The sequence below is a fragment of the Triturus cristatus genome, chromosome 3_2 (genome assembly GCF_964204655.1).
Source record: "Triturus cristatus chromosome 3_2, aTriCri1.1, whole genome shotgun sequence".
NCBI lineage: Eukaryota > Metazoa > Chordata > Amphibia > Caudata > Salamandridae > Triturus > Triturus cristatus.
The window spans coordinates 95,285,178-95,311,753 of NC_140584.1; the positions used below are offsets into that span (position 1 = coordinate 95,285,178).

Below are 26,576 nucleotides of genomic sequence, written 5' to 3' on the forward strand. Positions count from 1 at the left end.
ACTAAGGCAACATTTTAGAGGGGGGATTGTTCCACTGTGATAGATTACATCTTTGCTAATCAGGAGCTGGGTGCTTGGGTTATGCGAGCAGAAATAAACGAAAGAACACATAGCGACCACAACCCCCAGCGGGTGGAACTATGTATCCCAAAGAGGGAGGGTGGCCCGCCGATTTGGACCTCAGCCTCCCTAGAAACCAAAATGCAAGGGCAACATTAGTGTGGAGGAATGTGGACATGGCGATCATTTAAGAGAAATTATGCTCTAACCATCTACCCCAGGTTCTTGACTGCTTCAAGCCTCTCGATTGTTTTCAGGTAGTCTACTCATTTTGTAGACTTAGGTCTTGTGAGCGACTATTGACTGAACACAGTAGAACAAGGACTGCTGAGTTTAAGGACTGTAGAAAAGCCTCAAAGTGCCTGCACAAGGCTTTAAAAGCCAACCCCAGGGATGCACTGAAAGTATGCAACTGCAGGCAGGAATGTACGGAAGCGATAAGGGCCAGGCAGAAGGAACTACCAGATGAGTCCTGGCGAGACATGGTAAAGGCCTGCAGGTTGAATGACACCAGAGTCTTTGGGGTGGCCACAGGAAACATCAAGACAGTGAGGGTAAAACCAAACTCCGTTGTTATCACCTTAAGACAGGAAGCCTGGGTTGAGCATTTTAAGAAAGTCTACAACTCCAAGTTTCATTGGGGTTATTGAGGAGGTAGTATACCCCTTACCAGTATAATTTTCTGATGATGAAGTAAGGGATGCAATTGCTAAAAGCCCAAATTGAAAGGCTCCCCGTCCAGATGGAGTCCCTATGGACCTGTATAAAACCGCCCGGACCTCTAGGCTCCATTACCTTGTAACAGTTTTAACACACTACAGAAGCCGGGTCTGGTGGCTCAGTGGACTAATGCGTCTACTGCAGGGGCTTGTGTTCGACCTCATGATCACAGGTTCAAATCCCGACGGGTCCACTCAGCCTTTCATCCTTCTGAGGTCGATAAAATGAGTACCATTGAGTTGGGTAACAACAAACATCTGTTATTTAGCGCCAAGATACTCGTAGTGGTGAACGTGCGCTTTACAAATACACATGTTATGTTACTTTGCAGGTTGGGGCTACCACAATCTTGGTGTTCTGCCGCTATTGTCCCCGTCTTCAAAGTGGGCAACCCCCAGTCCCCGGATTTTTATCACCCAACTTCATTAATGGGCTCCACAGTCAAGCTGGTGTGAAGAATGCTTTAGGCACGCCTCTTGGACTAGGTTGGGGCTACTGGCGTTCTGTTAGAGTTGCAGTACGGGTTCTGTGAGGGGCTAGGCACATTAGACCAATGTTTAAAACCGCAACTGATGATAAGTAAATATTTATCATTGCAAAGCAGGGCTCTGTTTGCCTGGCTTTCATGGATTTGTCCAGCGCCTTCGACAGTGTGGTAAGGTCCATGCTCTGGGAACTGTTGACTGGCATGGGGATTGATGACAACCTGGTTCAGTTCCTGACAGCACTTCACTTTGACCTCTCTGCCTCAGTCCGGTTTGGTCTCTAAGGTTAGAGGACAGAGGGCTTTAAAATTGGACGGGGAGTACGTCAGGGGCGTTTTTGCCCCCTTGGCTTATTTTGTTATACATAAACTGGCTTGATCCGGCCTTGTCCGCCAACATCTCCGATTCCCCCTCTTCAGGTGGCAAGAAGGTCCACGTATTATTATATGAGGATTATGCCCTTTTGTTATATAGAACTCCCTACGAATTAAAGACACTGTTGCAGGAATTTTTAACTTTTTTGGGCTCCATGGTTGGCCACCAACTGGCCCAAACCCTTTATCATGACATTAAATTTAAAGCAGACCCAGATGTAGGGTATCGAGTTGCATGGTCACACAGCGGGCACTCACCCAGGATTTTTCTTACCTGGGTGTAGCTTGCGATTCCAAGGGGAACTGGGGTCCCTGTACCTGTGCAGTTCGGCGCAAATTATCTGGCTCGGTTGATTATGTTTTTAACTTGGCCAGACACATTGGTAAAAAACCCATAACCCCCCCCCTTTTGGAGGTGTATAGAAGGAATTGCCTCCCCATTCTCATGTATGGTGCAGGTATATGGGGCTATTATAATCCCAACTCTTTCCAGAGGGTGCAAAATGGAGTAGTGAGGAGACTTTTGGGTGCCCCACCTACCTGTTCCACTTTCATTTTACACCAGGAGTTAGGGATGGAGAACGCAGAGGATTCCATCAATCATGCCCCACTGTTGCTGTGGTGCTCGATATGGACTAACCCGCATGCAGCCTTTAAAAGTGAAATAGTCCTGGACTGCTTAGCCTGTAACGGATGACTGAATGCTTCCTGGATTCGCTTTGTAAAGACCATGTTTGAGGACATGGGGGAGGAGCAATTTTTCTAAAGTCTGGAAACGTTGATCAAGCAAGAATCCTCAAAAACCACTGTCGGAGATTATGAAGCCCTACATAACACCCCAGGTATGGCTCCATACCTAGGGTGGGTGGAATCTTCCGGGAACAGAATGCTATTAACGCGTGTCCACATGGGTTTTATAAGATGGCATTTGAATTATCCCTTAGGCCAGTATGACGTGTCCAGTATTCTGACATGCCCATGTGATGAAGCTTCATCCCAAAAAGTTTAACATTTTGTTTTCTTTTGCAAATTTTCTCAAGACCCTTCCAAAATGTATTTACTCCATATTGTCAGGATACAGGGCATTCGTTTTTCCCGGATAGCTTTGGAGTTTCTCTAAGACCTGGAGACCCCAACGATTTGCGTAAATGCATGTTCTTCTTTAAGATGTGCAATCAAAAGAAGAAATTCATTGCGGTTTTAGTTATTTGTTTTTATATAGGTATTATCTGCTTTTACTACTGACTAGAGCAGCTTTTAAATATAGGTAATTGTGCAATGATATCATTCACCTACCTTGCAACAAAGTAGCATTTGCACTCTACCTGCCCATTTGGGCTTGTACTTTTTAGGTAGTTTTTTCCTCTTTTCTTAATGTATATAGGATTTTCTGCTGACATTTTAAGAACTACTTGTTTTCGCTAGGATATTTGATTACGCACTTTTATTGAAAGTTATTGTGATTATCGCTGTGTGATAATATCCTTTTTGGTACTGCGATGTATTCTGACTGCACTTTTATGGCCACAGTTATGGTTGAAATAAAGGTCTTAAACATAAACATATATATCTATATAAAAAATAAAAGGGCCCTTGAAATGCCTGTACACAAGCCTGCCTGTAATTAATTTCCTTATTGTAGTTGAGTTGTGACATCTCTAGTTACCTGTAATAACAAAATGATGCGACTGCTCACGGTTGAGTTGTGATGTCATGATACCTGCTGCCAGAGCCAGCAGCCAAGATGAAAGACAAGCCACGGCGAACCATTACAGCTGCAGTTTCAACAATGAAAACGAGAACTGGCTTTTCCTTCTTCTGATCTGTTTTTGTTACTAAAATAAACAGTATTACACAGAAAGGACATATTCATAACTACAGCTTTATTTTTCCACGCTAAAGGACTCTGTAGTAGAGAGTTTCTCAGCAAGTTTCTATATATTCTGAGCGACAGCATTTTTCACCTGATTTACATTAACCAGATTATACTGTTATTCTGCTTCTTCAAGTCTGGCAAACATACTGTCTCTTTCATATGAAAAAATAAACTACCAAGGATTTAAGCGGGTTGCAGGAAGAGTAATTGTGTCACTATGTATTATACTAAATAAATTACCCTCTGCTGTGCATTAAATGATTATTGCTAGTCACCTCAGAGTTCCATGATCGTATAATGCAACTCTGCCTTCAAACTGGCTCCTCTATATTATCATGCAACTCCTGTATGACTTGCAATATCCTCCTAACGTTTAAGCCTTCTTTTTTGTTGAAATTCATAATTCATTCTTTTAATTATTTATTGAAAATAAATATTTCATTGACATTACATAATTCCGGTAAAATATTATATTTCTTTTCCCCATTTACAGTTAGTTATGATGACATGGCATCATGAATTCACAACGTATGCACTTCAGGTATGTCCTGTAGTCCAAATAAGCTCGCCTGTAACAGTCTCTTGGCATGACTATGTGTAGCAGTCACTGACGACAGTTACCACAGCCAGTTCCTCTTGGAAAGACCTGTAGCTGTGTCCAGTAGGCAAGGTCTACACTGATGTTTTGCGCCCAGTACAACTACTTGACGTACAAATTGGACACTGCTAATAAGGAATGGTCAATGTTCAAAAATATATGCAAACGTCACTTCTTAGACAAGCCAAAATTGAACTGATGTTATCAGCGACTAACAGCAGATGTCCCTAATACCCTTTTTGATTCTTGTCCACTCTCCCATGAGTCTCCTTGGCCCACCCATGGTTCTTTATGGCCCTCCCAGATCCAGACTTCTCGAGCTGGGCTTGCGTTGTGGTCCACCTAACCTTTCCGCTTCTCCTCTCCCCTCTCGTACAGGAAATAAAAATTGACAACAAATCTAGTTTCAAACCTCCCTGTCTCAAATACAAAGTAGAACATTCCACGTTGTGCCCTCTATAACCAGGAAAGATAAAGCTGCACATGGACAGGCAAATGCGGTGTACAGCATTCGTTGGGGTCTGTAAGCTAAAGAAAGACTCATGTGCAGCCACCAGATAACTAGGGCATGAGGGGACCAGGAGGGTTTGACCGTCCCACTATTGGCTAGCAAGCCCCAGCCTCCTCCCTTTGGTGCGGCTAAAGGGGTGGGGGCGTCATGCAACTTCAGCCTCGTGTGGCATTGTTAACAATGTTAGTAACACAGCTCTGAACGACAAATGTGAACATCTCAGTGTCATGTGTAGGACTGTTTCATGTATGACCAGATGGGAATGTAAGAATTTCGAGAGTGCCATTGGTCAAAAAGTAGTAATTAATTAAGGTAGTTGGATCCCATTCCAAGCTTACAACTCACTACAACATTATGGGTAGTTTCTGCTTCAAAACAAGGGCGCTACAAAAAAGAGATACTAAAAAAATAAACTTTTCTGAGCACGAATTGCGCAGAAGGAGTACAATAAGTCATGAATTTGGGCAGGAATGACAAGGAATTTAATATCGGTAAAGCAGCGTTTCCAAACAAAGCCCCTTTGTTGTTTACAGATGAATCTTTTATTAAAACAGACGTCTGCAAGTGACCATTAATGGTTTTGCAGACACATCGGTCAGGATAAAAGGCATCAGCATTATCTATACGGAGAAACAGGGACTGGACTGTCACAAGCGCGAAGGCGCGCATAGAGAATATTGAATGCAGAGGGTTGCATTTTGGGCAAAAAGGAAATGAATCACAGATTACAAATAGTGCTCGCTGTCTTGTAACCACCGGGCTTGATGTATTATCGCAAGAGCAATGTCAACATAAAAATGCAGATAGCACTGGCTGCCCGTTTACAGGATCCTCTTAAAAGCAGGCTCTTAAGACATTACCCTGAGGTATATACTGAATGAAATGTTAGTTGAATGTACATTTACATTGCAAGGAAAAAGCAATTCTGTTACACTAATTTATGAATAGCAAAATGAAGTCTGTTTAACTAATAGAGGTTTTATTTTATTTAAAAGAGCCATATCACATGTCAGTGCATTTCGCAAGTGTCTCTGGAGGCTTTAGAAGTAGGCCTGGGTGAAATTTCGGTTATGTTAGCGTTATTTCGCATTAAACATATATGAATTCCTGAAATTTCGCCATTATGCCACATGCTGTAATTACACTGGATCTATGACCACACTAGGGCAACCCAATATTCCACAAGGGAACTGGGTAATCAGCACATAAATACAGTGTTTCTGGAGGAGTTTGTTGAATAATGCCTATTCATTTGGTGGTCAATATATCGAACCCTGTAACCAATATCAGAGTACCATTTTCAGCATGTAACCAAACAATACCAGTAATAATAATAATTCAATCTTCAGGCGTACTGAATACATTTTTTGTATTTTCTTATATTTATATTTTACAACAACAGTATTTTTTTTTTTTTACAAAATACAGGGTAAGACATGCATTATGGATATATCAACATTGTAATAACAGTCACCCCCCACATGATCTGATAATACACTTTGATACACTTATTTTCAAAAAGTTCATAGGGGAGTGATATATCCTCCTAACTATGTATGTTCACAGGACTCTTCCAGTTGGATTATTTCCTCCGATTTCCAGTTTTCAGAGTGACTAGTAGGCATAACTTCACTACAAAATGGTGCTAGAGAGGAGGGATCTTTGACGCTTCGGTCTCTGATGGCCAACAGACCCTCGTGACCAACATCAGGACACAGTATTGAAATGCCCAACAATGGGACACAACCCTGAACCTAATAAAACTGAAAAGTGACACTAATAAGCAGTACGCCAAAAAGAATCATGTTCATCTCTTGCTCAGTTAATGTGACCATCATATCACCAATGCCGTTCACTCAAAGAGTGTAAACATCAAAAAGTGCTACAGATACACCATCATGTCTGTGTCTAATCCAGAAGGACATCAGAAGATATAGTAAAGAATGCACCTGCCCGTACTTGAGAAAATATTTTTTATCAACAAGGTCCAACCACCTTTGGTGGATTTCAGGGAAAAACTATTACATTTTCTGATACTGCATCCAACTCCAACAGTGACAGCACCAATCAGGGTAGAAGTGAATTAGGCTTTAGCTCAGAGCTGTCTGCTTCGAATCAGTCTTTTTCGGCATGAGGTCAGACGCGAGTGAGGAATTCGAGGAAAGGATGGTACAGGAAATAATGCACACCAGGCTTTCGCCAGACGAGGACCCAGTACTACAAGTGGTAGATAGTTCTAATGCAATTGCTAGTTTGGAAGTGGTTCCAATTTTTAATTTATCCTCACATGAGTTTAGCTCTATAGAAACTGAAGTGTTCTTACAGCCAACAGAAGCCCCACCCACTCCAGGACATACTTAATGCAGACCGCAGAGCAACTGCACAGAGGACAAGCACAATGGGTGTACCACTGGCGTGCTTAAGGCATGCAAAGGCAAGCACCTCTGCACCTGTCCACGCCTGGACCACGCCCAGCGCCATGACCCCTGGCCCTCCCGTCCCCGAAAGATACACCATCACCCAGCTCTACACCCTCAACCCTGAACGCCACAACAAACACAGCCACTGTGCTGACCCACGCTAGGACCTTACACTTCCACTCACTGTCTCTTCACCTGCCACTGCACACACACCAGCCCAACAAACAGTCCCACCCGAACACACCACAGACAGCACCATAAAAAACAACAACTTGCCTGCCCCCTTCTCAACACAAGTGCACAATGCAAGCATTCCACTGAATTATGGGACCTCATTGCCACCCTCGCACTCGACATAGTCTTCCTCACTGAGACCTGGCTCATACCCACATCCCCCCAGACATTTCCACAGCAATTCCCGACAGTTATAAAACCACTCACCAGGATCGCACCAACAGGGAGGAGGAATAGCCATCATCCACAAAGAGACCATACAGTGTACCACCACTACCGACAATACAATGACCCCCATGGAACATTTCAACTTCAAGCTGCACACAGATGGCAAGACAACCATCAGAGGAGCCCTTTCATACAGATCCCCAGGCCCGCGTTCCAGCTTCTGAAAACCATCGCAGACTTCATTGTTCCTCTAAACTTAGACTCCAAGGACTACATCTTCCTCTGCGACCAAAATTTCCAGATCAACGAACCCAACGACAAAAACACCGCACACCTCTTCAAAATTATGAGCAGCCTCAGATTGACCCAGATCGTCCACGACTCTACACACATCACAAGACACACACTAGACCCAATTTTCACCTCCAGCAACCAGGTCAAATACACCCATGTCACAGAACTCACATGGACTGATCACTCCATCGTTCACTTCAGCTTAGCAATGTCGCTAATGGGACGTTGGCCCATGTCTAGCATAAGTGGGTAAATTGGGGTACTTTGGGGCAGCATCACTAGGTTCCTTATAAATTTGTGCTCCGATCTAATGAGCTCCAATATCTTTTTGAATCCCCACAATTCGCAACCGTTCAGGGCAGAGGTGAAAGCTTTAAGGTCATAGACCTGCAAAGCAGGGGCAACTAGTCTGGTATGGGAGGAATGATGTTCCTTCACTAGTGCCCCCATTACACATTTGTGGTTTAGTGTCATTTTTGTTATGTGGGTGTTCCAAGACATTCTCTTCGAGTTTCTCTGAAGCCAGCTTTGTATTGCGTAAAAATAGCATTGTCATCTGCCCAAGCCAAAATCTTCTGAAGGAGGGCTCTGCTAAAATAAAATTGCAGCGCATCTATTAGGCTGATAGGCCTATAGTTACAGGGCTGATCTCTATCCCCTTTTTTAGGTCTCGCGCCTAGCGATGCAGTGCGCAACACTGCTAGCGCAGCGAGAGTCCTTTTGTCCGGGGTTCCAAAACGAACCCTGGAATTGTACACGCTTGTGCGTGTGTTTTTACTGTTGTGGCCTGCTATTGGCCTTTACCTGCGTGTTTTTTTTTTAAGATGGCACACAATAGGACAAAGGCGGGCGAATTGGTCCGCCCATGGCCTATTGGTGTCTATTACGCGCATTGCTGCCATATGGTTTCAATTATCGTGCCCAGACACGGGCGCGATAATTGAAACCATATGGCTCGCTGTGGCGCGCGCGCGCACCACTCGCAGGCTTCTTTGTTTTTGAAGCGATTGCTTTCAGTTTCGCGATCGCTTTACTTGTTTTCATATTCACCCAGCTCTGTTTGAAGTTAATGACAGAGGCATCTCAAAGAAGGTGGAAAGCCATGGATTGAGGCGAGGTGCGAGCAGCCATGTTGGAGCCTGTTCAGTGTCACCTTCACATGCAGCTGTTAAAAGAAGGCTGCTTGCACATACTGGCGAGCGCTTGTTTTCACTGATTTTGAGCGGTGCCGTGAACAACAACATGGATGTGCTTTTTATAAAACTTGCACCTACTGTTTGCATTGTATACATGCTGGGATAATAATACACATACATTCATACACTTAAACTTTGACCTGTGCAGTTCCGGAGTCAGAGAGATACGCAAACCGCCGTTCTCTGTGCTGTGATTATATAGCACCCTTTATCACTGTGCACGGCTGATAAGGTTTGGGGAAATGACTGAGGCGGCCGTGTTACTGGGCTGTGAAAAGCAGGTTTGGGGTGCCTTTTAAGCTGCAGAGAGCGGTTTCCTTTAGCTCCCCATCTGCTTCTAATCCTTAGACATAAACACGAATTAGGAAGAGCAGAAACGGATTGTCACGCCTTGCTGATTAAGAAGTAACAAGGCGCACATAGGGATAGACACAACTAAGGGCTTTATTTGTGCGAGGCAGAGAAAACACACCCTCTGTTGCAGCAAGCTTTGCAAACCACATGCAAAATAAACCAAAGCCAGAACAATTTAATATTTTTGTGTATGAGATGCAGAGAGGTATGGCTGTAAATTGCAAGATTTGTTTTCACAGAAGCAAGATAAGTAGGAAATGAGTTATTTTGAAGGGCCAAATTCAACTCAAAGTGGGCCTCACTTTTTGACTAGCAGTGTACATTCCCCGGCGTGGGTTTATGCCTGATGTAAATAGCCAACTGTGGAAAATTTGCAACAGTGGCTTCCGTTGTGACACAACCCTAGTTTGCTTAGAGCACATAATGTTTGGTTTTCATTCCAGTTATTTTGTAAATTGTAAAAGTCAAATTATGCAACGCACACATTTTTTTATCCTGCTAATGAATGATTCAAACTAAAGATACACCAGGTATTACTGAAGAAGAAATATTAGTAACGTCTTTTCTACCTCAACAATAATAGCATTAACATTTACCAATGGAAATTCCAATTGATGAGTTACAAATAGTTTCTGATGGTTCTAGTTGTGACCTATGGGGTTTGTACTGTGGTCTAAATATGTTATTGATGTTATTTATAACTACTTGCACAGCAGAAAGCTAGCATTAGCTGTGTCCGGGGGAGAACAGGGCAGCTTTGCCGGCGCACTCCGGTCGACCTCGGGGCCGTTGCTTTTCAGGAAAGCCAGAAAAGTGTTCAGAAAGGTTGCCCCGTTTCCCGTCAAAGACCCTCCCTTGCTTTGTACATTTGTTTTTCTTACTTCTGCTATTGCTCGAAAATTTTCACAGAAAAAACAAATTAAATAAACATTATTTGCAATGCCAATAGCTCCAACTTTCACAAATGCGAGACCTATTGCATTGCAAATGCTTGTTGTACATAGGGACCACCTCCACCCCCTGCCAAGAACCTGGGACAGAGGTGCCGTTTGCAATGGCGTTAGAAAGAAGAAGTATGTAGCAGACCCAATTTGGGGAGTCAGATAGAAAAAGGTCCCCAGGAACTCCATCTGGCCCTGAGGCTTTGGCCTGCACTATTCGTCTTATTGCACCATCAATCTCCTTCAGAGAGAAAAAGTCTAAGTCCATATGATGGGGAGGGCACAAGCTGTCACCCACAGAAAGTGAATCTGCAGGATCAGTGTAAAGATTTTTGAAGTGATCGTGCCAGACCTGGGCTTTACTATAGTTAGGGGGCAAAGATCCCTCTATGTCATTTCCCCAAACAAATAAGGCCCAGAATAGCTTTGTGTCTTTGTTGGCACAAGCTTCCTTGAGTGCCTGCCAGCGGGATTCGTCCCACTCCTTCGCACGATTGATGGCAGCCTTATAGCTACTTCTAGAGGCTCTAATTTGGATGGGGTCTTTAGATTTAATAGCCAAGGCAAGATTTAGCCATTGAGTCTTACAATCCTTGTTGCACCAAGTCACTTGGCCCGTTTTTAATTTTCTGGCGCTTGGTTTGTGCCCTGGTTCCATAAAGTAAGAGCCTATTTGATCGAAGAATCAAGAGTGGACAGAACCTACATTTGCTAACCCTTCTTGGCTCTTGGGTAAAAATTGTAATTCAAGAATAGCCGCCGACAGATCCTGCCGTTGGTCCAGAAGTTTGTCTTCTCAGACAGTGACCTTTTGCCATTTTAATCTGCAGCCATGGTTTGTTGGAAGGATCTCCTTTGAAATATTTGGAGGTGGGAGCTCATTGAGGGTGCCACCCCACACTGGCTTCATGCTTAGGCAAATCGGGTTATGGTCACTGTTGGTTGTGTCACCCACAATCATGTCAACAACACTCCTCCATAGCCTCAAATCTATTAAGATATAACCACTTTGAGATAGACTATTTGCTCTATTGAAGGTGTTTACTCCTGAGGAATCTGATTTTGATCTCCCATTCACTGCCCTCAGCCCATACTCTAGGTTTAGGGCAGTTACTTGAACAGCTAATTGTGACCATATCTTAACTGGCGGCAGGTCTAGGGAGGGGACTCCCCATTTCTGGTCTTCTTCACTTGTCCCCGTTATGACGGTTAAGTCTAAAGGTTTGAATGAAATATTGAGGTCACTTGCTACCATTAGTCTTGACTGAACTGGGCACTTGTCCAATAGTTCCCCCAAATGGGCAGGAGTAGCTGATGGTCTGCCCCCCCTTAGTTCCTCTCACATATATGCTATATAACTTGATGGGTTTGCCTGAAGAGCCCGTAATACGTAGCCCAAGAATATCTGGGCTATCCGAATTCAGAAGTGTGATCTTACAACACAGGGAAATCTTGACCCAGATAATCAAACCCCTTGACGGGCGTCCTTTCCCTTTCGAGACTGCTGGAACGCAATAACAAACGTACCCTGATTTGTGTACGGGGACCAAGGAGCAGGTTTCCTGAAAGAGACACACATCAAAGCCCTCTATAAATTTGTTCCAATGGGGGAGTGGCATTTTACTGCCCAGTCCTGCCACATTCCAGGATACTATAGTAAGTTGGGGGTCTGAACCTGGCCTGGGTTACTGACAGGTGTTGGTAGCGGCTGGGATCGTATTATTAGGATTAGATCCAGATTCCATACCAGGAGAGACCCCCCAACTTTGGTTCATTATTCTACCACCTTCAGTTTTGCCGGTCCTACTCCCCTCCTCAATTAGAGACAAAGTGCCTTCATGATGGAATCTAGGGGGATGTGTCATGGTAATAGTGCAAGAATTTCTATCCCGGCGACGATTTTCCCCCAGAAGTCAATCAATGGTTTCCAATGTTGATTTGGGGCCTGTCTGGTCCCCTAGATTTGTTTTAAAAAACAGAATAGAGAAGATATATTTCTGCACTATGGATTTTTCTTCACTCCTGATCAATGGAACGGGTGTCTTGTAATAGTATGGTTTAGGAAATCTTCCATAGTTTTTGCTCTCAACTTTACCCAGAGATAGAAGAGTTGGAAAATCATATGAACAAGTTACTTACCTTTAGTAACGCTTTCTGGTGGACACTCTATCTAACTGCACATTCCTCACCTTTAAAATGTCCCCAGGTGACAGAATGGATCCATAAATTGTAAACAGCTGATAAGTGGTATTGTGAGGCTCTGCTTTGACTTCGTTCCACCCTAGATGTGATAATTGAGCCGCACATAAGCACCACCGCTACGTGTCGTCAGATTCTTTCCTGACTTTGTACTCTTGGGTGCAAAGCCCCACAATAATCATAAGAACAAGTATACAGGTCTGTAGTTTGAGACTTTTTTAGATGGAAAAAGAGACCATTCCACAGAACGGTGAGGAGGGAGAGGGGTGAGGAATCTGAGGATGAATAGAGTATCCACCAGAAAGATCATTTTCAAAGGCAAGAAACTTGTTCTTCTGAAGCATACTTCTAACTGGACATTCCTCACCTTTAGTATAGATGCCCCAGCAGTAGATGCCCCAGCAGTATCTCCCAAGATGGAATGGCCGAGATAAATAACATCCAGCAGGACAGAATGGGAAAATTGCCTCTCCCATTGGACCTCGCTGTCCAGCTAATAGTGCTTTGTGAACATGTACACTGATGCCCAGGTCATGGCCTGGTAGATATCCAGAACCGGCGCACACAATGCCAACGCGGTGGTAGAAGGCTTGGCACTGGTGGAATGGGCCCTTAGACATTCTGGAGGCTGTTTCTTGGCCATTCTATGGCAGATCTTAGTGCAGAGAACAATTCATTCTGACAGAGCCCTTTTCTGTACTGCTTTAGATTTCTTTGCTCCAGAGTACCTCACATTAAACTGATTGTACACCCATGGTCTTTGGTGCAATCAATGTAAAAGTACAAGGTTTCTTTCTTGTCCAGCCGATGCAGCCTCTCCACCTCTTTCAACGGATGAAGTGGTGCAAAGAACATTGGAAGCGTGTTAGATTGTCCAGTGTGAAAAGAAGTCACGACTATAGGCAAATAGATGAGAAGCAGAGTCGTGGAAACACTATATGTGAGGGCAGGGGGCGAACAGCCACCATGCCAGCATTATGAGAATTCCATTGCACGATTCCTGCAGTTGTGTATTAATCAAATATAGAGGTTTTTTTGTATAATATTTTTATTTGGAGTTTTACAAATACATATATTCTGCAAAGTATTAATAGAAATGTGTGCACTTGTTTGGACACTTTAAACTCATCCAGAACTTTAACAATTAACTCGTGCCAGAGAGTTGTGCATGTTATATCATTTATATTGCTTCTCTGTAAGTGTATCTAAGACAGTCTACCAGCACAAGACACATTAGGGTCTTCTTCCTGTAACATATATCCAAACATTCTATGCAAATTCACTTAATTTTTTATTTTTTTATAAGACAGTAATTATAACCGACCATTTGAGTAGCACCTATTCATTAGGGTGCTCATCCTGTGGAAACCTAACTGTCCGAGTTGGTTCTTGCCACATCTCTAGATGTTCCAGAAGTTTAACATCTGCCCTCCAAGATTCATAGTAATGGTGTGAAAGTTATAAACGTTTTCTTAACTTGATGTTTTGTGCGTTAGAACAATATGACAAACAAGTATGTCTGAGGCAGAGTCTGTATTTCTATATGTAACCTGTTGATATACATGCTTGCTACTCCCTCCCAGTATCTTTGGAAAAAAAACTTTTTTTTAAAAAAACACTTACCTGTAACGGCCGGCCAGCGCCTCTCCTTCATTCTCTTCTTCCTGCTCTGGTCCTGCAGCAGGATACAGGAAGCAGCAGAAAGCACACGGCTCCCGACAGCCAATCACAACGCTGCAATATAGCGTTGTGATTGGTCCGAGCGCCGTGGATGGGAGCTCAGCCAGGGAAAAGGGGCCTGGGCATGTTCAACATGCAGGCTGTAATGCAGCCTGCATGGAGAATGTGTGAAGTGCGTTTGACTGTTTTGGGCGGCCCGAGAGGGCTGACCAAACAGTCATGTATACTTAGGAGTGGGCAGACACCTACTCCCCTGCTCCTCTGTCTTCGGAGCAGCCACGCCCCGAAAGCTGATGCAGCAGAAGTAAACATAAAATGATAACAACGTGAGCAGTGCGGCGATGTTCCTCCGACTTAGCAGAGGAGCCGCCACTGGTAAAAACATACGCCTTCCTAATTAAAAAAGCTAAGCCGCCCGTTCCCTTGTAATTATCTGCCCGTTCCCTTACACACTCCTGCCATCCTTCACTCTTCCAGTGCCCAATACTGAGCTCTCTATCTATACGTTTGAATTCTGTGATTTCCAATAGCAGTTGTTTTTACGAGTGTAGGGTTAGCTACGACCCCATCGAGCGTCATACATGCCCCATCATGCATGTATTGCCTGTTGTATTATTGCTCGCCTATTCTCTGGGGGTGATGTCCACCCATATCTTCTCCCTTTGATCTCGGCTTATATCATTGCACCCTTCAATAGGGCTCTATCTATCTTCATCATTAAAACAAATGCAGAGTTGCTCATTAACACAGACATCTGATTATGTACACCAGCCTCTGCGGTAAGTTAAGAAACACAGCAATCTTGTGTTAACTTCGGGTTGTTCATGGTAAAACATTTGTAAAGAATTGTTGTATTTTTTATTACATAACAGAAGATTATGAGTATCGTCAGCTATCAAATGATTGGACCATTAAACAAGCCAGCCCATTAGTGGCCTTTCACAATATGAAGAAGTCACGTGAAGCAAAGGTACAACCACTTAGCGGCAATTACCAAAAGTGGACAGCCCTCTAAGTAGCACACAGCAACCAACATAAGTTTGGGGCAACATTGCATGCACATTAAATAAAGCAATGTTTTAAATGTATTCCATTAGGCACATTCGATGTCATAAGAGTGAGACTTGCATTTTTCATTTTGATCACAGAGAAAAAAGCATTAGAACATTTAGAATCCAGCCTATTTGGTAAATTGATACTAAAACAATCCCAAGTTGCCATCATACTTTACGTTTAAGCTCCTTCTGCAGTGGCCTTCTGTGGTATCAACAGATAGCATTGGCAAAGCCTGTAGGCCTGGCTTAAATGTGCCAAAACCTAAAAACAAAGACCTTTACAAATGCTGTATACATACGTTGCATGTACAAACGTCATAACATTAAAGACTTTGCCAGTGCTGGGAAAAAAGCAGAACAAAAAAGGACTGTCTGCTGTATAGAATGCGTATAGGAGAAATAGAATTCCCTAAGACAAACTAATGAACCAGAATGCTTTTATGATTTAAAATAGTGCCTCATGCATTTCAACTGGACCAGATTGCATGGAAGTACTTCAAGGGTGGTGAAACAAAACTCCAAATAGCCAGTAGCACTAAGTAAGAGACAACACTTCCCTGGGAAGAGACAAAGCACACTTAATGTATATTTGGAAGAACTGGTAGCACATCTTGCCAAGTCAGACCTGTAAATGACAAGTTTTATGACAGCAAATGTGGTGAGAAAGAATCCATCACAAAGAAGCATGCATGCCTCTACTTACAGGGTGCGTAAAACATGACTAGAGCGTGCTTTTTTTTCTTTAAGGACTCCCTGAAGTCTTCACCGACAAGGTGGAGAACATTGGTCTGCTTCTCTTCCCACGATGGCTCAGGGGGCGGAGGTGCTTCTGGACTGTAAGTGAAGGAAAAAAAGAAGACATTGCTTGAAAAGAAATTCATTCAGGTCTGTTTAAAACAAAATCTAAAACTTACAACATGATTTTGCTTTCTAACTTATGTTACACCAATCTGGGCCGAAACCCACAGGCAGTCAGTAGATATGGCAAAGAGTAATAAAGCCGGAAGCATCTCTACACTTGTGTGGGAGAGGGTAGGCGAGGAGACACAAGCATATGGGTGGGCAGGTGAGTGATGGGACAGTAAACGGCGGCAAGTGAAAACAATCCGTGGCCTGGCACGATAGCGAGATGTCACCCACTTGAGCCCCAAATCATTAATACACTGAAAAATGGTCCCAACAGATAAACAGTGATGGTACCAAGTGGTAGGCTCATCGAAACAGTCCATATAATTATTACCTTAATAAAGTCTTCCCCACCAATATTGGCCTCTTCGTTGCACACAGTATCCCAATTTGAGGTGAAAAACAGGTTGCGCACAGTACGATTTGTTTAAGCAGAGAATGTTTGCTTGATGCTTGGTACTTAACTAATGGGCACCAGTCATGGCGGCCTGACACGGAGAAAGCCTGGTAAGCGTCAGTGCAGATGGATGGGCATGCAGTGGCAGGTGTATGCCGCAGGCTGAAGAAACCATGCCCTCTCTAGCAGGGTAATACATGCAGCAATTAATGGCCTCTCAGGAAGCCCCTGGAGTCATGTCAGAAGGAACCCCATGACAATCTTCCCTGAAGGGAGACTGTGAGGCCTACCCAGCAAATTCCTTGGGTAGAAGGAAAACTCTTCCAATGTGCCTTAACATTAGCTCAGAGCTTCTTGCCCCCCTTGTGTTAGACAGCAGACTGTCACTGTGATGCGCCCGGTAATAAATGTCCCGCCATTCTCCAAGGGACAAGCACCCCAACTCCCATTCCCATTCCCATTGCAATTGAGCAGGGGTGTTTGAGTCAAGCTCCCCGCCCGCCAGCATCCCATACAGTTCGGAAACAAGGTGCCTGTCCGAATCCTTGCTAAGGAGCCATATCTCAAACTTAGTCAGGTGTCGCTGCACAGCCCCCTGCACCGTCGGCTGAAAGCCAAATCTGGGTGTAATGGAATCGTATTCCCTCAGGGATTGCATACTCGGGCCTCAAGGTGTTTAACAGGATGGGACCCTCCTCGTTGAAGAAATGGCGAATTGATCTACATCTAGGCCTGGGCGAAAATTCCGTTCAGCTCGCGGAAATTGCGATAATTTGACATTTTCGCGTCCCGCGGAGAGCGCGAAAATGTAAAAATTTCCGCAATCCGCATCTTACTGGAAATTTTTTGCTTGCTCGCACTGTAAAAAAATTCATCCTCGCGTACACGCGATCGCCTTACCTGAATCCCCGCGTTCGCCGACAAGTTTTCCCGATCTGGTCGCGTTCTCCACGAGATGTTGGATTGTTGGTGCCATTTGTGCTGTCTCGCGACAGTTCGCGCCCGCAGTGACGTCATTCGTCGCGCGATCACGTCTTTCTTCTTGCGATCATGCACCGCGAGACAAGTGAAAACAAGATGGCCGCGCCCGTGAGCAACCACATGGGTAAGTTGGCGAGCCGCGACCACGCAGAAAATACCGCGAACGAGCGGGGAAAAAACGTCCGCATCTTCGCGATATTTCTGCGTCTTTGCGGAGATTTTTAACATTTTCGCGATAGTTTGCGAAAGTGAATTTCGCAAATTCCACCCACCCCTATCTACATCCCCAATTTTGCCACGTGCTAAACACAATGCTATCCCGTACTGGGGCGAAGTCCCGGTTCTCCCCTACCGGGAGTAGCGGGGAGGGGAACGATGAGAGCCCTTCTCCCCCCTGCCCCCCCTCACCCCGAGTCGCAACTGCATCCCAGACCCTTAGGTTGGGCGCAGCGATCGCAGATATGAAAAGATTGGCCGGTGGTGAGACCGGCACAAGAAAGGGATCTTTCACAGGGCTGTTCCGGATAACACCCTATCCATGAACAGCCACCCCTTTTCTGATTCCTGGCACGACCACTACACTATAAACGCAAGCTGCACGGCCTGGAAGGAGCGTAAGATGCATGGAATACCCAGACCACCCTCCGCCGGGGCCCGCCAAGCGCCAACTACATTTGCCCAGACAAAGTTTTGGAAAGCACTCTGCAGGGTCTGGAGTGGCCCCAGCGGGGCCACAGAGGAAGTGTCTGAAACGTATACAAGATGCTAGGTAGAAAGGTCATCTTCAGCGCAGCGATCCGTCCTAACCACAAGAGGGAATATCAATATAGCTGCTATCGAGCTAGGTCGGACCTAACCCTCCTGACCAAATCCCGGTAATTGAGAGACACCACCCCTAAAATTGTCGGGGCGAGCTGAATACCTAGGTACGTGATAGAGCCCTGTGCCCATTGGATCGAGAGGGTCCGGGTGAGATATTTTTTTGGTTCCTCTGAGACTGTGAGACTCAATGCCTGTGAGAACATTCTTTTTTAGAAGACTTTGTAATGTTAACTAAGCATTTCGTTGTTGAGATTTTACTGCGGTGGTTGCTGAAAAGGCATTTCTCTGTAAATGTTCTCTTTGTAAATATGGATCCTTTAGGCAATTATAAAACATTTATGATAAATAAATTTAGCCAGTGCTCTCTTATTTTTAGTTGCAACATTAATGACAAGAAATTCTATGTTTCCTCGAACTTAAAATAATTGCGGTAAAGCAACGCTTTTGTGCGAGTTTCTTTTCTGCCTTTCTCGCCCATTACTCACATAATCCACAAGGCACCCCAGTTATCAAAGCTGCAAAAGGAGCGCGGCATGTGCACAAAGTTGCTTATTTTAACATCCACTTACATTAAGAGTAAATATAATCCCACTACCACTCAAAATGAATTACATTAATTCTTGACTGAGCTACCTAAATATATATATGTATACACATATTACCTACTGGCGGTCGCCAGTAGGTAGTTATAGTTAGGACCACGTTTCCATAGGAAATCCGCAACATTCTATTTTGAATAACTTTGGCGCCGGTTGACGAATCCTCGCGAATTTTTCAAAATAGGTGGGGCGCTACGCTCCGCTCCTACCCTGAAAGTCTCGGGGGGATTCGTCAAGCGGGGGCTGAGATAAAAGGGGGGTCCCAAAACGCGTTTTTCCCATGCATTTTTCCATAGGACCTTTAGACACAGCTACAGCCCGAACGGCTGAACAGAATTACTTGAAATTTGGCAGAGAGGTAGTCCTCAGGTCAAGGAAGTGCCTTTTGTAGGTTTGGTGTAAATCTGTTCAGTAGATTCTGAGAAAATAGCCTTTAAATCAATATATATATCTGAGCCAGCTTACGGTGCGCTTACGGTACGCTTACTGTACGCGTACGGTGGCGTGCGCGAGCGCGATTCTGATTGGCCCTTAGATCTTAGTAAACATTCGAATCGGTCGAAACCAGGAAGCGGCGGCCGCCATTTTCTCTCACGCACTCTGAGGGGGGAGCTGATAAACAAATGCCAAAAACATATAAAGGGGCTGTTTAGACAGCGCCCATGCACATAACCATGTTAGTTGAGTCTTCAAAGATCCCCCAAGGCAAAAAACGGTAATTTTTTATTTTCGAAAATTTCGTCGATTACGCTTACCGTACGCTTACCGTACGCGCACGGTAAAAAATTATTTAAAAAAAAAAAACCCACTCTCTCCACCCCGTGTGCAACTGGTGGCCGAAGGCCACCATTTGTGCATGGCATATAAGAGCACAGCATTTCCCCAAAAAATTTCAACAGATTACCTATCACAAGGAAGCGCATAATATGTCCTCCATGTGCGCACGGTGCGCGAAGCGCATCGTGCGTACATGGCCCATCTAGCGTAACGTGGGCACGCGGTGCGCGTAGCGCACCGCGTGCCCACCGTGCGTGCACGGCACTAACTGCGTAAAGTGGGCGCGCGGTGCGCGAAGCGCATCGCGTGCTCACTGTGCGCGCACGGTGCGCGAAGCGCACCGTGCGCGCACGGAACGAACTGCGTTAAGTGGGCGCGCACGCCACGAATGGCGTAAAGTAACTTAGCATTTAAAAAAACGTACAAATTCACTGAAAAAACCATAGGTTTCACACACGTTATAGTTAGGAATTAGCATTTAAAAAACCTTGCAAATTCACTGAAAAAACCATAGGTTTCACACATGTTATAGTTAGCGGAAATTTTACTGATAAAAAACCAATGAAATTCCCCCGTTATAGTTAGTGCAGGAAACTATAACTCACGCGACCGCAATCTTCTGCTGATGACATATGTGTCTTTATGAAAAAAAAATATTTGTAATATATGTATAGCTAAAAATTTATGGAAGAAGACATGGGCAAATACGTGTCTAAATACAGTATTAGCATCAGCAGAGGATTGCGGTCGCGTGAGTTATAGTTTCCTGCACTAACTATAACGGGGGAATTTCATTGGTTTTTTATCAGTAAAATTTCCGCTAACTATAACATGTGTGAAACCTATGGTTTTTTCAGTGAATATATATATATACACACACATATAGATCCAGAGTCACATTTACAACATAGAACAAATCATTTTTCTTTTAACTCGGAATTTTCAGTTTGAGTGCACTGAAAAAAGAAACAGCCTACGTACACTAGACTTATTGACAAGCACTTCAGAACACATTCTTCACACAGTTAAGTATGTGAACTGCGTCAGACACACAGGGGGGAGAGAGTGTTATTAACAAATTATTATTATTTGTTAGCGGCCACTTCCTCACTTCAGAGCACTTGCTTTCATCTAAAAATATTAAATAGACTGCCGTCCCCAAAGCGTCTATTGTTTAGCAGAACCTCCTCTGTGCGCCGCCAACACCGTGCTCAAACCCATTCCCGCCATTTTCACAGCGTGAGCTCGATGGATGTACTGCGGCTGAGGTTCAATAAAAGAAGGCATGCATCAGAGCCATCTCAGGAGTAAATAGAACTAAAGTCTATCAGCCTCATGCATCAACCACAAGCAACATGAAACGGATTAAAATTCTTTTGAACTGGGGGCAGGGCAGAGGGGTCTTAATTACAATAAGTGGCATTTCAGTCAACGTTCTAAAAGAGGTCATTTGTATCATCATCAAGAGAAAAATTAAACTAGGGGTTTTGGCCAAAAAAGTACTATTTGCAACAGAACACATGAAATGGGCATTAGGTGCATCACAGCTGCTAAAGGTAACCTGGTGGACCATTCATGGTGGCACCTACAAATATACTGACATCGAAATGGGGAGAGGAGTTGGCCTAACGTCTAGGGCGGTCGACCTCAAATCTGGGGAACCTTTGGAGTGGGAGCGAACTGGCTGCTGACACCAAACCGCAAATGGGGTAAATACATCTTCCAATACCGCAACCTTACAGTCCAGGATGCTGGAGTGCGTGGAGATATATGCATTGCGGTAAAAGCTGTTAGAAGAAGTGTTGGGCACTAGTCAAACAAGACTAGGCAGGAAAACAACATCATGGAAGCAAAAACAGTATAATTGGGAGTAGATGTGTTGATCTGCATTGACAAGACACACATTTTGCAGGATGGAAACTAGTCATAGAGGAAATGCGGCATTGCAAAATAAAAGTTAAAAAACTGAATGAAAAACAAGATTAGTTTAGATATAAAGAAAATACTGTCTTATGCAGATTTTGGGAAGTCAGAGCAGTAAGAAGACAAACAAAGTCCGTGTCGGACTATAACTAATGCAGCAACAAATGTTGTGTTAAAGGTGGATAATCGACAGAAGCATATACCTAAAAACAAACCTATGTGCATTTTTGGTAATATAAAAGATTTTCATACTATGAGGTATAGGTCACTTGGGGTTTAGCATCACGTAATTCGTGGAGTTTAAAGGACATATGTTAACACCTCATCTATCATGGCATCGACCTACTATAATACTGACCATCATGGACTCTGAACACTTTAAATTAAAATTACATCTACGTCAAGCGGATCTCTGCTACCTATACCACAACCTGCACATTCTAACATGATTTCTAGCTCTATCCCAAAAATTACCCCTACTAGTCACCTTAACCCTAGCCCAAATGGTAGACCTAACCACAATATTGGAGCTAACACATGAAAAAAGTATAAACACAAACATAAATTAGGCAAAAAAAAAATGGGAAACCACATCAAAATCTTGAAGCTGATAAGTCAAACTAGAAAAATATTAATGTGGGCTATCCCTCTTCCAACGTGAGATCTTGGTTTCAAATACATTACAAATCAGGTGACAGCAGTCATTTTTTAAATATTAATTAAATATACATTACTTAAAATATCTTTGAAGCTCAAGTATTTACAAATTACATTTTAAAATGTATTTCTTTCTTTTTAGTGGACTCTGGACTCCGAGTAGTCCTTGTGAAAAGTTGGCCTCGTTTATGCTGTCCACTATTTAAAGTGGGCACCTTGCACCAGTCCAAACGACCCTTATGATGCATGAGGTCAAAGATAACCTTTAGAAAAGTATCCTAGTGGTAGCTGTGGAGAGCAGCCTTTAGGCTTAATCTTGAAGGAATGTAAAGCAGCTTCTTTTACCAGAGTATCACCTTTAGTATTAATCAAATGAAAGGAGAACCACACAGTAGTTATAAAAATATGTATTTATTTATATAACACTCTCTAGTATCCTCTACATGAGGATAAAACACAAAGCACAATACTTTAGCAAATAAACAGTTGTAAGTAGCACAATACACAGTGGGCTCCAGGGGGAGACCAAACTATATACTAAAATAGTGGTATAAGAACCACAACTGGAGTTGAGACAACAACACGTAGAATTGATGGGACCCCAAGGAACCACCCACGGTGAGTAGAAAGGGACCCCACGGAGAACGGGTGCAGTGTGCTAACATGACTGCGGGCTTCGTACAATTCTATGGGTATGCCGCAGTTACAATTTTAAAGTTTAAGGACTCTTCTCGATGGACTTTGAGGAAACCCTTTGGAACTTAGGAGGTTGGAGAGCCACCCCACCCGGGGATACTGGAGTACCCGAGTTACCTATCCCAGAGGAGCCGGGTGCATAGGCCTGACGTGGTGTCGGAAACTGCCGTCGTTCTCAATGGAGGGCTTCAAAGAGCTGCTGCCGGGAAGGAAGAAAGTGTCCATAGAAATCCAAGGGTGAATTTGTGATTGAAGGAACCTGAAAGCAGAGGGGACAGAGTCTGGGTCACTTCAGGGTGACCAGGGGCTCGTAGACGAATGCCCACCGATGTCGGGTGCTTCAGGTGGGAAGAAGGGATGCTTGACTCTGCAGCCACGAGGTCCAGGAAACGTCGATGATGACCAGGAGCCGGATGCGAGCTGTCCCACGAAGGATTGCGATTGCATGTCAGTGTCCGGCCTTGGCAACAGAAACCCACGCAGGAAGGTCAAGCAGGTTACGGTGTGGACCAGCAAGGTCCAGGGGGCTCACCAAGCAATGGGGAGTCAGGGCACGTCTAGAGCAACCAGGGAAGCCCAACAGAAATCAAGATGACCCTTAAGAGGACCCACAGGTCAAATGACCAGGAGTCGCGAGGGGACCTCGAGCAAGATCACAAAGTACTAGCCCACGGAGCACTCAGTGCGAGGAGGCCGGAGTGCTTTGGTGGAAATACTGCTCAGGGTCAGGAGTATACGGAGTCCAATGCACAAGCTCGGGAATCGCCAACAAGCATATGCCCTTGCAAAAGTAGGCAGTGCACAGGGGTTCGGGTTATGTGTTTCCCACAAGGGATACTGGCCTCAAACTTGGTGAGAGGGCAGATCGGCCTCGAGGAACTACAGAACCCACCTCCTGTGTTGCTGGAGCCTTTGGAGTCTGCAGGAGCTCAGGATCAGCAGACCGGTCAGTTCCGTTATGATGCCTGCGAATGCAGGGGAGTGACTCCTTCACCCCAAGAGAGATTCTTCAGTTGTCCTTAGTGCTCCACAGGTCCTGCACGGAGCCTGTATGGTACAAGGGCACAGACGATGCTTTGGACAGAGAGAGAGGCGAAGTCGGGTCCACTCGAAGTCCAGCGAAGACCAGACGGTTGAAGGTCAGTGGTTTCTTGCTGCAGAATCTTGTCCACGTAAAATCTAAAGTCTTACAGCCAGGTAAGCCCTTATGTACCCACGGGAGAGGTTTGGATGGATTCAGTGGACCCTCCTACAGGAGGGTCAGGACAGGGGGGTGGTTACACCGACGTCCTTTGTGCAGTTTCACGCCAGAGCAGGAGCCATCAGCTCCCAGAACTGGTTTGAGCTTGACTATGCACATGGACACCAAAGGTGCCCCAGGTACAGACTTTCAGGCACTTTGGAAGTGCACCCACAAAGCCCCAATACAATAAATCCTGTCTGGGAGGTGGTAACACCTCCCTGTGACAGGATGACTATTATGCTGCCTTCCTCTGCTCAAGCTTGGCTTAGCAGCAAGAGGGCAGAGATATGTCTCTGGTCGGCAGCAATCATTTTGTGCTGTATGGGTCGAGAAGGCTGCAACTGTAAAGACCAGTGACCCCATGAAGCTCGCTTCAGAAGGGTGGAATCATACCTCCCACACCAGTTACCTAAGAGGAGGCATAATTCCAAGGTGTTTGATACCAAACACGACATCTTTTGTTTCAGCCGTTTTCGAGATAGCATTTACCGCAAGGTTATAATGCACCTCTACCTCTATGTCTGGCTGAGTCACAGACAGCCCGGGAGAATGGTCTCCGAAGGCTGCAGAGGGACTCTGCTCATGCAGGGGCACCCTCTCACGTAAAACCCAGTACCCTGCCTTCAGGATTGTTAAGGCCTGCTATAGGGGTGACTAACAAGTTTTAAGTGTAGTGACCTATAGATATAGTGAACCTATATCTAAAGTAAGTGGTGCAAGCACCAGCTTACACAGGCTGCAATGGCAGACCTGTAGTTCCATTTTGCATGGCCTCTCATGGGTGGCATAATACATGCTTCAGCCCATGGGAGGCCTCTGGGGTATCTATGCTCTGGGTACATTTGTACCATATACTATGGACTTATAATGGTACCCCAGTATGCAATCTGGAGTGTACCAAAGTATATGGCATAACATTTTAAGGAGAAAGCAGATAGACTGGGGGCCTGATTGGCAGGATCCCAGTCAGACTAGTAAAAACAGTGAAACACCAGGCAAAAAGTGGGGGTAACCATAAGAAGCAGATCCTACTTTCCTACAGTCCTAACACAGGGAACTGAGAGAAGGGCAGTCCCTTACAGAGATGTTTTAAAAATGTATTGTCTCTCAATTGAAGGCGATGGAGTGGCCTGGATTTCAGGTGTAGGTATGGAGATTTCAGAAGACTGTGGGAAAATTGTGGATAAACCTGTGTGTCTGGGAACACACAATTTAAATTGATGCAATTCAGTTTTCTCTACTGATGTAAAGACCGTAAGGCCAGACACCATTTTGAGCAGGCAAAGACTCAATTTTTCGCCTGAGCATTGGCATGTCTACCTTTGAAATAGATGCCATTTCCAGGTCAGCTTATACCAACAACATTAACAATGTAGTCTGAATTGACATATTATTACCATATTAGTTTATACTAATGTGTTTAAGACTAGTATATGAATGCACACACGTTATGTCAGAAATTACTCACATAAATCCCAATTTAAGACAAGTTTGGTAGTCAACAGTATAAAAGCGAATGAAGTGGCATTGGATTAGAGAGGTCCTTCATCCGAGGTTATCGCACAAGATACTGCTGATAAAAATCGCCAGATTGCCGTACTGCAGCAGCAAATATTCCTACGCTGAGAGCTGATACCAAGCCAAGCCTGAGAGGAGCTGAGCCCAGCTGATGTTTGTTTTCCTTTAAAGGAACACTCTCTTCCGACTACTGAGAACTACAGCTTCTTGCAGTAAACAGGTATGCATTGCACTGAATCATAATAAACTGTAGATGCAAGTTAAACTCCTACATGCTCTCATTGTATAGCACTTAGAAGTAGTCTTTAGGGTGTGAGATGGCCAAATGACGGTTTGACTATATTAGAAACGTACATATTATTCTTATTGTTAGTAAAATGCCTCAGTGCTGTTCTAATGATATTCGATGTGCTTATTTTACATGTGCTAAACAACAGGCTGAGACTGTTAAACTACAGCACTTTTGAATATAAAGTGTCTTTTCTCTTAGTGCATAACTTGTTTATGATATTCTAATGAACTAAACTGGGTTTTAATTACCACTGCATCCTGACCCCTTTCTTAAGGGCTGCAAACAAAACAACACGGATGCCACATTAATTATATATTAAGTGGGGTTGTGTGGGGATACAACAACCTGTAGTTTCACGCTCAAACGTTGGTACACTGAACTATGTTCAGGTACCCGTGGGTGGGAAAGTCAAATACTGTAGCTGTAGGACTTGGCCCTTTTTGGTTAAAGTCCCTAAACTTTTTGCTTTCCCCCTAGACCTTTTTTCTGACATGGTGTTGCCACCTTAAATGCTTTGGACACTTTACCACTGCTAAACAGTGTCAAAGTGCAAGTGCTCCCTGTATAAAGTGTATGGGTAATTGGTTGTCCCTGATTGGT

The 26,576-nt window shown here is 44.3% G+C and overlaps 1 protein-coding gene across 1 annotated transcript in view; it reads right to left on the reverse strand.

The window, feature by feature from the left end:
• PDIA5 (protein disulfide isomerase family A member 5) overlaps window positions 1-26,576 on the reverse strand; it is a 796,394-nt gene that overhangs the window by 115,624 nt on the left and 654,194 nt on the right. The window contains exon 14 of the mRNA XM_085647317.1: window positions 15,869-15,999. Within this exon, the coding sequence (XP_085503443.1) occupies window positions 15,869-15,999 (131 nt within the window). The remainder of the gene's footprint in view (window positions 1-15,868; window positions 16,000-26,576) is intronic.